This window comes from Oncorhynchus gorbuscha, linkage group LG13 (genome assembly GCF_021184085.1).
Source record: "Oncorhynchus gorbuscha isolate QuinsamMale2020 ecotype Even-year linkage group LG13, OgorEven_v1.0, whole genome shotgun sequence".
In the NCBI taxonomy this organism is placed as follows: domain Eukaryota; kingdom Metazoa; phylum Chordata; class Actinopteri; order Salmoniformes; family Salmonidae; genus Oncorhynchus; species Oncorhynchus gorbuscha.
Window position 1 is genome coordinate 20807715 of NC_060185.1, and position 12641 is coordinate 20820355.

Consider the following 12641-nt stretch of genomic DNA (forward strand, 5'->3'; position numbering starts at 1 on the left):
CTTTACACCGAACGGTGCGGCATAACTAATCAGAGCTGCAGTAGGCCTATATGCAAATAGACCATTGCCATATTTGGATCTGTGCCATTTACTTTGAACTGGACTGTGTTTACAGCTGTGGTCTTGAGTAGATGCGCTTGTTTGGAGATCAAAGCGAGAGCAGCATGTAGCCACGTGTGCACATTTAGTTCATATCCTTTTCTAGTTAGTGAGTTATTAGCCCAGTTATAGATCATTTTTAGTCAGCAATAGGGAGGGATTGTTTCCTGCAAGAGCACAAACCATGTACATTGTTTGTGTTGTACTTTGAGACAGGCTTGAATACGCTAAGTAGCCAATAGGCACAGGTTAGCATAATTTGTCTGATTCTCTGTAATAATGGATTGGGAATAATAATGCATTATATTTTGAAAAGTGGTTTCTTGCATCGAAATAACACAACATATTTTGTCACCTCCTTGTCTGAAGGACAAGTGGATAAACAGGTTAATGTCAAGCTCTGCATGTTTTAAGTCTCATGGAATGAAGCCTACATTGAACACCACTCATTGGCTGCTACTGTAGGCCGAATTATAAAACAGCTATGTCCATGTTAAAATGTTACATTTTCTCCTTGTTTTTGATGGTAGGCCACTCTGGTATACCTACATAATGATCAAATAGCCACAGTAGCCTACTTGGCCACACATGGCAATTAACTTCAGTACCAGGACAATGATATGACACCTGAATTGTTCATACAGGAGCCAAAATGGAGAACTGCTGTGGATTGGTAACTGTCAAGAATGAACCAGGTACGGTTTGAAAGCAGACATGATTGTTTACTTCCAGTGTCTGTTTCTCTTCCTTTTTATGAAATAAATACTTCAGAACATTTCACCACATTTACAGTTGAAGTCAGAAGTTTACATACACTTAGTTTGGAGTTATTAAAACTTGTTTTTCAACCACTCCACAAATGTCTTGTTTACAAACTATAGTTTTGGAAAGTCAGTTAGGACATCTACTTTGTGCATGACACAAGTCATTTTTCCAACAATTGTTTGCAGACAGATTATTTCACTTGTAATTCACTGTATCACAATTCCAGTGGGTCAGAAGTTTACATACACTAAGCTGACTGTGCCTTTAAACAGCTGGGAAAATTCCAGAATATGATGTCATGGCTTTAGAACCTTCTGATAGGCGAAATGACATCATTTCAGTCAATTGGAGGTGTACCTGTGGATGTATTTCAAGGCATACCTTCAAACTCAGTGCCTCTTTGCTTGACATCATGGAAAAAATCTAGAAGAAATCAGCCAAGACCTCAGAAATAAAATTGTTGACCTCCAGAAGTCTGGTTCATCCTTGGGAGAAATTTTCAAACACCTGAAGGTACCACGTTCATCTGTACAAACAATAGTACGCAAGTATGAACACCATGGGACAACACAGCCATCATATCACTCAGGAAGGAGACACATTCTGTCTCCTAGAGATGAACGTACTTTGGTGTCAATGTGCAAATCAATCCCAGAACAACATCAAAGGACCTTGTGAAGATGCTGGAGGAAACAGGTATCTATCTATATCCACAGTAAAACAGGTCCTATATTGACATAACCTAAAAGGCAGCTTAGCAAGGAAGAAGCCACTGCTCCAAAACTGCCATTAAAAAAAGCCAGAATATGGTTTGCAACTGCACATCGGGACAAAGATTGTACTTTGTGTAGAAATGTCCTCTGGTCAGATGAAACAAAAATATAACTGCTTGGCCATAATGACCATCGTTATGTTTGTAGGAGGAAAAAGGGGGAGGCTTGTGTCGTGTCTTTGGCATCATTAAACATAAGACTTATTTATCAAATAACTCAGTAATTATTATTACGATTAAACTGATTAATCATGTAACTGCAATTAACTAGGAAGTCGGACCGAGGAAAAATATTCAGATTACAAAGTTATCATTTCCAAAAATAACTTTTCTGATATTTTATCTGATCAATTAGTCTTCGAATTAATGAATTATTTACTTTACCTCACGTTAGTGTTATGCAGGTGAGTGAAGACCCAAAAGCGACTTAACAGAAACAGAGTTTATTCAAGTCCAAACAGAAAACGACAAATCCTGAATCCTTAACAGGAAATGTCCAAACGGGGAATAACTGAAATCCTCTAGTCTGTAGAGGGGAATAACAGGAGAAGCGGCCACAGACTGCAGGTCGCTTCGGGTAGGCGCAGGACGTAGCTGACCGATACACCTGCTCACTCGCAGCATCTGATGAAGGCAAAAACACGACAGGACGGAACAAGAACACAGCACAGCAAACAAGGATCCGACAAGGACAGAGGAGAAAACAGAGAGAGAAATGGGGACTTAATCAGAGGGCAAAATAGGGGACAGGTGTGAAAGAGTAAACGAGGTAGTTAGGAGAATGAGGAACAGCTGGGAGCAGGAACGGAACGATAGAGAGAGAGAGGGGGAAAGAGAGAGGGAAAGAACCTAATAAGACCAGCAGGGGGAAATGAATAGAAGAGAAAGCACAGGGACAAGACATGACAATCTATGACAAAACATGACAGTTAGTCTCATTCCAAACGTCGTAAATTGTTGGTTATCTGCACGAACCCAGTCTTCACTATGAGTCATCCATACATCAATTGTCTTAAATCATGTATTTATTAAATAACTAAACAATCACAGAAGTGCACACACAAACAAACAAAGTAAATATGGTTACAAGAAATGATAGGGGAATGTGCCCTAGTGGGCTAAACTGGCAAAAGGGGAGTGGGGGTCAGATGAGAAGTCACGACAGAGTTGATAATTATAACAATTGAAATGTGAATCCTTTGCACATGAACTTCCCTCATTCGGGAACAATTGCAATCAATATATAAATTTACGCTCAGTGTGTCGTCTTGATCGCTGTTGAAAAGTTTGATTATTTTGTAGAATTGTCCGTCTCTCTCACTCTGCCATGTTTAGAATGGATAGTTCAGTGACATTCATTCATGTCGTTATGGATAGATGTTTCAGCGGATGTCGTTCTTCGCGTTCAATGATACCGAATTCCTAGCTGCAGACTAGTAATTCATATCAAAGATTTGTTCTATTTCTGTCTGTATCGATAGTCTAAGAGTTTAACCACGTGGGATGGTTAAAAGATTCAGCCATCTACTCAAACCTTGGCCCTCTCATTATCGAGGTAAGCTGGTCTGCAACATTTGTCCTCTCGTGATTGAGAGAAACATGGTCTGTTGAGAAATTCTCACGGTGGGGTTTTATTGCAGAAAAGTGCCAGTACCAGGATGCCTGACCTTAACTGGGCTCATGGGCGGTCCTCTGATTTAGTTCAACTCAAAGGGGAATTGGAGTTTCCTTCATTAAAAAGTCCAAAATCACATTACACAATTTTACAAACAGTATCATCCTCACTCATTCATCTTATACAACAATTAGATGTAAACCTCATATCTGAAGTTATTATATAAACAGTGTTATGGTAATGTGGCCGCACCGTCTACCATGAGCTTCACCAAATTGTACCAACCGGACCAGTTCGTAGCTGGATTCTTCACCAATCTTTTATACCTTCTCCGGAACATAAATGTTGTTCAGACCTCAAGTTCTGTGAGGTGGAAGAAATTCCTTTGTTCTCTTCTATGAAAATTCACTCTGTCTCCTCATGGCCACAGTATAGAGACAATCTCCTCCAGGAATTTACGACCTCTCTGACCACAGCAGCCTAGTTGTAGGAGAGAGAGAGATTGGGATGGTGCTCGCTGTACCCAAAGAGGGCAACGTCATGACACTTGCATGCCGAAGAACACCATCCCAACAATGAAGCACGGGGGTGTCAGCATCATGTTGTCGGGATGCTTTGCTGCAGGAGGGACTGGTGCACTTCGCAAAATAAATGGCGTCATGAGGCAGGAAAATTATGTGGATATATTGAAGCAACATCTCAAGACATCAGTCAGGAAGTTAAAGCTTGGTCCAAATGGACAATGACCACAAGCATACTTCCAAAGTTGTGGCAAATGGCTTAAGGACAACAAAGGCAAGGTATTGGAGTGGCCATCACAAAACCCTGACCTCAATCCTATAGAAAATGTGTGGGCAGAACTGAAAAAGCGTGTGCGAGCAAGGAGGCTTACAAACCTGACTCAGTTACACCAGCTCTGTCAGGAGGAATGAGACAAAATTCACCCAACTTATTGTGGGAAGCTTGTGGAAGGCTACCCAAAACGTTTCACCCAAGTTAAACAATTTAAAGGCAATGCTACAAGTACTAATTGAGTGTATGTAAACTTCTGACCCACTGGGAATGTGATGAAATTTCAGCTGAAATAAATAATTCTCTCTACTATTATTCTGACATTTCATAATCTTAAAATGAAGTCCTGATCCTAACTGACCTAAGACAGTGAATTTTTACTAGGTTTAAATGTCATGAATTTTGAAACTGAGTTTAAATGTATTTGGCTAAGGTGTATGTAAACTTCTGACTTCAACTGTATATTATTTTTCACGGAATTAAAAATCTGTTGCTCCATCCATCCCTACCTCTCTCAGTGCCTCTGAAGAGTATTGCTGTGGAAGTGAGTGTTCAGGGGCATGTGGCCACTGTGAGCTCCACTCTGCAGTATGAGAACCAGGAGCAGAGCCCTCTGGAGGCCATCTTTGTTTTCCCTCTGCCGGGAGAGGCTGCTGTCTGCAGGTTCAGCGCAAAGATAGGACAGACTGAGGTGGTGGCTGAGGTTCAGGAGAAACAGAAGGTGAGGAGAGATGACAAGTCAATAATGAGACAAATGCAACTATAGACATTTGTATGAAATTTTCTGAGATCTACAAAAGTATAATTTATTGCAGGATTTGGGTTAACATGTTAGTACAAGTGTTGTTACTAGTGTAATTAGAGCGTTACTACACAGTTTTAAGAGAAACCTGGTATAAAATGTTACCGGCCAGCTAACCTGGCCCCATTTCCATCATGGCAACCTAATAATCCCTTCATTCTTAATTGGTAAATATCACTCCTCACCTCTCCACCATGTTATCTGGTGTGTGGTGAGCATTCTGGCACAAAATGGTTGCTGTGTATCACCCAGGTGGGTACCACACATTGATGGTGGATGAGATGAGTTCTCCCCTTACTATGTAAAGTGCTTGTGGTACCTCAGTTGGTAGAAAGGCTCTATATAAATCCAATCCATTACTTATTTGTATCACTTTATGGTTAACCAGCAGTCTATGACCTAGGGGCCTTCAAAAGTTATTCAGATGTTTGTTGACAGCTCTCTGCTCTCAGTATTAGACTTTGACCCTGTAAAACTGGTTCCCAACCTACTGCTTTGTCAAAGCGACTCTCTGTCAAACTCCATTGACCTGAATAGTGTCAGTCGGACGGCACCCTCCCCTGGTTGTATGCTACTGTACTATACTGTGTCAGGCTGATGATGCGTCCTTGTGGTCCTCTGTCCCTCCTCAGGCACAGGAGCAGTATGATGATGCATTGAGTTCGGGCCAGCAGGCCTTCCTATTGGAGGAGAGTGATGAGAGCCCGGACGTGTTCAAGCTGAGTGTGGGCAGACTGCCTCCAGGGGAGAAGGCCTCTGTCAGCCTGGACTATGTGACAGAGCTGGCTGTACAAGCTGACGACGGCCTGAGGCTCTGCCTGCCCGCCGTGCTCAACCCCCGTTACCAACCCCAGGGTAAGAACATGGGCCCCTGTATAGAGACACAAACCACTAATACATCATAGGGCAGTGCAAAACAAAGTAAAAACCTTGTGGGCAGCAGTGTGACTAGGAACCAGTACCTGGTCCCATAGGGCAGTGGTCTTCAGTCCTGCTATTGGAGACCCACAAGGGATGGTGCAGGCTTTCGTTACAGTCCCGTTTTAATGAATGAATTATTATTGAATTAATCAAGGTCTTGGCGAGTTGTTGATGAGATGAAAGGAGTGTTAGTGTTGGGCTGGAACAAAAACTTTTTATTCTCTCTCCCCTCGCACTTCCTCTCTCCCTCACCCATCTCTCTCGAAGGGTCAGACAGTGGTAGTGCTGGCAGTGCCCAGGTGTCCTCGGTCCCCGCTGGTTCTGTCCCCTACAGTCTGTCCCTCAGTGCCCATGTGTCGTCCCCTCATCCCATCTCTGGAGTAGAGTCCAACTGTCCCCTGGACCCACTCAACTACCTCAACACAGAGAAAACCCAAGCCACGGTACTGTGTGTGTGTGTGTGTTCATATGTGTAAGTGTGTTGCTTTACGTACGTATGAATGTGTACACTGTGTATGTCTGTGTGCTTGCACTCTCACTAGCATCATAAACCATCAGAATCCTTCATAGTTGTTCAATTCCCCCTCTGACTGCTCTGCCTTCATGTGAATGTTCTAACTGCAGGTCAGTCTGGCTGCAGGTCATCAGTTTGACCGGGATGTTGAGCTGTTGTTGTATTACCAAGACACCCATCAGCCTACTGCTATAGTAGAGGCAGCACAGGCTTCTGCCAAGCCAGGTGAGGGGGGTGTACTCTGTTGTAGATTGGTGTATATGAGATCAATGAGTAGTCTAGTCTACTACCATCATCCATGTTTATAGAGAGGGACATGGTGAGACTGAAGGAAAGGTGTCCTACAGAAATGGAGAAAAACTCTCTCGTTTTCTTTCTCCCCCAGGCACTCTGATGGGTGACCCAGTGGTCATGCTGAGCTTGTACCCAGAGTTCCCCAAGGATGTGATGTCATCTATGACCTCACACGGGGAGTTCCTGTTCGTAGTGGATCGCTCTGGCAGCATGGAATGCCCCATGCACCTTGGGTCTGGGTCACAGGACCGTATTGGCAGTGCCAGGGTATACACACACACACACACACACACACACACACACACACACACACACACACACACACACACACACACACACACACACAAGCACCCTATTCTAGTGAATGAACAGCTCAATCTGCACAGGATTCACCACATGGTAGTTTGGCGTTAAATCCAGTACAGTGGTTACTCTGTATTAGTTCTTTAAGACTGATAAGGTTTATTGAAGAGTAAAGACACTTGTTGGACTTCTCTCTTGCAGGAAACTCTACTGCTCTTGCTGAAAAGCCTGCCCATGGGCTGCTACTTCAACATCATTGGCTTTGGGTCCAGTTATGAGTCCTTCTTTCCGTGAGTGTTTTCTCCTTCCAACCCCTGTTTCAATCTTGTTTTACATCTAATCATTTGCAGCAGGTAGGGGAAGGATTCAAATGTCCATGGCTTGGGTCTGTATTATGTTGTGGTGATGACCCTTTGACCTTGTGTGTGTATATCTATCTGGACATCAGTAAGAGTGTGGAGTACAGCCAGAAGACTATGGATGAGGCTCTGCAGAAGGTGAAAGAAATGAGGGCTGACCTGGGAGGTACAGAGATCCTCCAGCCTTTAAAACATATCTACAGCCAGCCCTGCCTCCCCGACCAGCCCAGACAGGTATCTAACACACCTTACATTCCTTACAGTGCCTTAGACCGAGAGGCACAGCAGTCTCAGGCACTGCATTTCAGTGCTAGAGGCGTCACTACAGACCCTGGTTCGATTCCAGGCTGTATCACAACCGGACGTGATTGGGAGTCCCATAGGGCGGCGCACAATTGGCCCAGCGTTGTCCGGATTAGCGTTTGGCCGGGGTAGGCCGTCATTGTAAATAAGAATTTGTTCTTATCTGACTTGCCTAGTTAAATAAAAATAATAATATACACAAACACTCCCACAGAGAAATGTCTGTACTTTCTGTAACAATGCTTCCATTGTAACAGAACCTCATGCGTTGCTTTACTGTGGGTTATACAATGACAGTCGGGATGATGTTTTTCGTCAGCTGTCCAGCCAAAATGATAGTTAAAATGATCTAGATGAAAATAATAAATTATGTGCAATGTTATCAGGTAACAATAATGTAAATGCCTTTGCTAAAGCCTGCCACTGTATCCTCCAACAAACATTTCTTTGGAAGTTTCTGAATGTCCTTTTATCTACTTTAGTTTATGCATACGTGTATAGGTGAGGCAATGTATAACGACTGTTACGCAAAATACAGATGATGTATTTTTGATGATGCCAAAGGAACCACTGTACCATGTTTGACTAGGTTTGTTTTTTAGTGTCTCAACTATCTGAGTGGTCAACAAAAATCTGTCAGTTATTGTATCATTGTGGAGTTGCATTTGAATATTTGTTTCTTATCATCTCACTCATTGGCCTTCTATATACCTTACACACACACACACACACACACACACACACACACACACACACACAGTGATTCACACACACACAGTTCACTCACACAACACCTGAGACTCACTCCCACACTTTCCACAGTGATTGTAACACTCTTGAAACAGGATGAGACTCCTCCCACCTTTCCTGATATGAACCCTGGTCTCCCACGGGAGCAACCAATGTCTTAGACCATGCTAACACCTTAGCAAACAGTGTATTTTGAGTGTGGTATTTACAGTAACACCCCCTGGCTTACTGGGAGACGAAATAGACTTGTGTTTTTGGTTACTAAGGAAACATTCTCAGTATCAGTGCTGCACGTACATCATATAACGTTGACACATCAACATACCCGTAACATAACTTATGCAAATTACAACAGTGAAAAGGTAACAGTGAGAACGGACAACCACAGACAACTTAAATCTACCGTCAAACACTCATGGTGTATTTGGTAAAGGGGGGGGGGGGGCAGAAAAAGGGACTGAGCTGGACCCAAGGAAAGAAACAAATGTCCAAAAACACCCCTAAGCTAGACTAGCCTACTTCAATACAGCTAACTAACCAAAAGTACAGTGGGTGGTCCACCCAGTTCTAACTAGTGTTCTTAGACAATGTATTCCTACGGGTAATGTAGGCCCATGGGCGACTTGTCTAAGTACCCCCTTTTCCCACCAGCATACAAACAGTCAAACACCATAACAAAAACAATAACTAATACTCACAGGGTAATGGACAAAGTGACACGTAGTTGCTAAACCAAACAAGAGATCTACAGAGAGATTGAGCTCTAGAGTAAACAACTGACAGGGTTTTTAAACCAAGGGAATGTGATCGGGTAAGGGAAAAGGAGCAGGTGTCTTCTGATTGGAGAATGATGATTGTCATCTGTGAGGGGAGAAGGAGAGACAAGAAATACACACCGGATACCTGTATCCGTAACACTCCCACCCTTAAAAGAGCAACCCCGGGGATTGCGACCACAGTATTTACAAATCATTCAAAAATCATAATTTTTAAACACGAGACAAAGCATCTGCCAACACCTTTTCAGAACCTTTTTTGTGGCGGATCTCCAAATGATAATTTGCGCAATAAGCGTCCAACGCATAAGGCGCTGGTTCTAGTTGTACATCCGGTGGAGAAACACTAAGGGGTTATGGTCAGTATATAGGGCCACTGGTAGGGCACTGGAACCAATATATACTTCAAAGTATTGCAGAGCTAACAACAAAGCTGAAGCATCTTGTTCGATGGTTGCATAGTTTGTCTGACATTTGTTAAGGAAATTTACAAGAAAAATAACAAACAGGATGATCCACTCCACTTGTCCTGCTGCAGTAGAACAGCACCAGCACCTCTGGCACTAGCATCTACCTCAAGTTTAAACAGTTGTTCAAAATCCGGAGCAGCAAGTACAGGGGTAATGCATAAGAGTGCTTTCGCAGTATCAAAAGCTACCTTAAAATCAGGGGACCACTCAAATGATCTAGCTGGACTGAGCAAATCGGTCAATAGAGCAACTACAGCAGAGACATTTTTACAGAAACTACGGTAGTAGCCAACCATCCCTAAAAAGCGGCGTAGCTCTCGTCTGGTGGTAGGTGCAGGGAATGCAGTTATAGCCAAGACTTTGGCATCAACAGGGCGCACCTGTCCATGGCTGACCTCTTTGCCGAGATTGGGAAGGCTACTGTTACCTAACTCGCACTTTGCCAAGTTCAGGGTTAGAGAAGCAGCTGCCAAACATTCACATAATACCCTTAGAGAGTCAACATGATCTGAGGTCCAACTTAGTTACATAAGTCACAGCACCAACAGTGTCGATACAGTCGTCCAGTCTGGATAACGGGAACCAATCTGGCATTGTGACAGAATTTACCTTTCGATAATCCGTACATAATCTGGATGTACCATCAGATTTATGAACCAGAATGCAAGGAGAACTCCAAGGGCTTGAACTTGGCGTAGCCACGTCATTCTCCAACAAATATCTCACCTCATCCCGCATTATCTTCCTCTTGGAAGCGTTGATACGATATGGGTGTTGAATGACAGGGGCAGCATTTCCAACATTAATGTCATGTTCCAACACGTTGGTGCGAGTAGGAACGTCATTAAAGAGACATGGAAAACTGTGCAGTAGCCTCACAATATCGTCGGCCTGTCCGTCCGTTAAATGAACCAGAGAGACAGCAGCATTTCTGAGTTGGGCAATCTAATGCACTGCTGCTGAGTATTGCACAACTCTAATCCATCTCCATCAACATCATTAATATGACAGCCCACGATCATAGCAGTAGAAGCAGAGGAGACAGCAGTACCTTCCGCTGTTTTTGAACTATCTACCTGGGTGATGGGTCGGGTCTGGTATGCTTTCAACGTGTTTATGTGGCACACCCGATACTTGCGTTTCTATCAGGAGTTTGAAGCACATAATCAGTTTCACTTCATTTCTTTTCAATGAAATACGGACCAGAGAAACGAGCTGACAGTGAAGATCCTGGAACAGGCAAAAACACCAGTACTTGGTCACCTGGCTGTAGTGGACGAGAAACAGCCTGTTTATCATAATGTATTTTCATACTCCTCTGTGAGGCAGAAAGAGAACAACGGCATTTGGAGCTCAAAATGTGCCAGCTGGAACTGGAGGCAGAGACTGCGAGGCCTCCTCACCAGCTGTCTTCCAACACTTTTGATATTAGTAGGCAGATTGCCTTAGTAACTTTGTATTCTGAGAGTCAGAGGTTGATTCCTATTTTTGTGTTTTTGAACGTATAGCCGTAGCATTGAAATGGCCTGAAGAGGTATGGTGCCTGTTACTTCAGTGTAAATGAACTGGTAAAGCCCAAGAGGTTTTGTCAGTGCTATCTCCGTAACACCTGCTCTGTCCTCCACAGCTCTTCTTGTTCACTGACGGTGAGGTGGGGAACACCAAGGAAGTCCTGGATCTGGTGAAGACGAATGCCGGTTCTCACAGGTGGGCCCACAAGCACTGTTTCCCCTATCATTACCTAGTTGGGGCAGAGATCCCATAGCTAGCTCTGTCACCTCCCACCTGAAAGAATTGAACTAACTGGTTTTAATAGAGTTTGTTACAGAACCCATTGCACCTGTCTGGAAAGTCAAGGTCTAAACACTGGTCTTTTTGACTCAAAAGATGAATTGTAAAACCCAATCTAAAGTAAACCTAGCCAACCGGTCTGTGTTTTCAGTCACCCCACGAGGACAAGAAAATGATACAAGTGATAAGGTTTTTGGTGTTTGATAACAACAATAATAGTGATTCCTGGGTGTGTCCCTGTCAGGTGTTTCTCCTTTGGGATCGGGGAGGGGGCCAGCACTGCTCTCATTTCTGGGGTGGCCAAGCAGGCCAGAGGGCACGCACAGTTTATCACAGGACAGGACAGGATGCAGCCCAAAGTAAGAGCTTATCAGTGTGTGTACATGTGTAAATTGAGGGCTGTATTGGTTACAAACATTTATCACCTTCCTTATTCTCTCTTGTTTTATCTCTTTCCTTTTTTAATGACATTTTTTACCACTCTCCCACCTCCTTAACACTCCTCCCTCAGGTGATGCAGTCTCTCCGGTTTGCCCTGCAGCCAGCTGTGGTGGACATCTCAGTCAAGTGGAATGTCCCAAAGGAGGTGTCTGTCACCCCTCTGTCTCCACCAATCAGAGTGATCTTCCAGGGCCAAAGGGCTCTTCTGTATGCCCAGCTCACTGGAAAGGTGAGGACTCTGCCTTCTACTGTTATGAATGTTATTATTGTTTAACATGCAGTTTGTCAATGTTCAAATGACACTGGTAAGGTCATAACTTATTTGCAAGACAACTATTTTTTGGGTCACGGTCCACATGTTTCACTCAACCCTGTATTTCCTTGTTTTCTTTCTCTCGTTCTGTCTGTCTCTTTCTCGCTCTCTCTCATTCTCTCCCCTGCTCAGAGCTCGGGGGACACAGAGGGCTCGGTGACAGTGAAGTACAGCCTGGCCAAGCAGCCTGTTGAGAACCAGCTGAGCTTCAGTCTTAAGCCTACAGAGGACACTGGGTAAAAACAACACTGCAGGCCTTGGTCAGATGCATTAAGGGAATGTGCCACTATTTACAGGCAACACTGCTATGATGCTCCACTAATAGAAACTGTTCCAGCACTTCAAATCCATTTCAGCTATGTAGTATGGTTTGATATATATAGTACTGTAGGTACCCCCATCTTATAATCGACCCTCCAACTCCCCCGCTCCACCCTCTTAATCTCTCTATCCCTCCTCTCCCCCGCTCCACCCTCTTAATCTCTATATCCCTCCTCTCCCCCACTCCACCCTCTTAATCTCTATATCCCTCCTCTCCCCCACTCCACCCTCTTAATCTCT

General features: G+C 43.7%; 1 protein-coding gene across 2 annotated transcripts in view; it reads left to right on the forward strand.

Annotated features, from left to right (window-relative positions):
- Positions 1-12641, forward strand: part of LOC123992571 (von Willebrand factor A domain-containing protein 5A-like) — a 29512-nt gene that overhangs the window by 6863 nt on the left and 10008 nt on the right. For both annotated transcript variants that reach the window (XM_046293802.1, XM_046293803.1), the window contains exons 2-13: positions 744-794; positions 4562-4764; positions 5478-5700; positions 6034-6209; positions 6391-6505; positions 6666-6841; positions 7079-7167; positions 7326-7470; positions 11163-11242; positions 11571-11685; positions 11838-11996; positions 12213-12316. In XM_046293802.1, coding sequence (XP_046149758.1) covers positions 752-794; positions 4562-4764; positions 5478-5700; positions 6034-6209; positions 6391-6505; positions 6666-6841; positions 7079-7167; positions 7326-7470; positions 11163-11242; positions 11571-11685; positions 11838-11996; positions 12213-12316 — 1628 coding nt within the window. In that variant the 5' untranslated portion in view covers positions 744-751. The remainder of the gene's footprint in view (positions 1-743; positions 795-4561; positions 4765-5477; positions 5701-6033; positions 6210-6390; positions 6506-6665; positions 6842-7078; positions 7168-7325; positions 7471-11162; positions 11243-11570; positions 11686-11837; positions 11997-12212; positions 12317-12641) is intronic.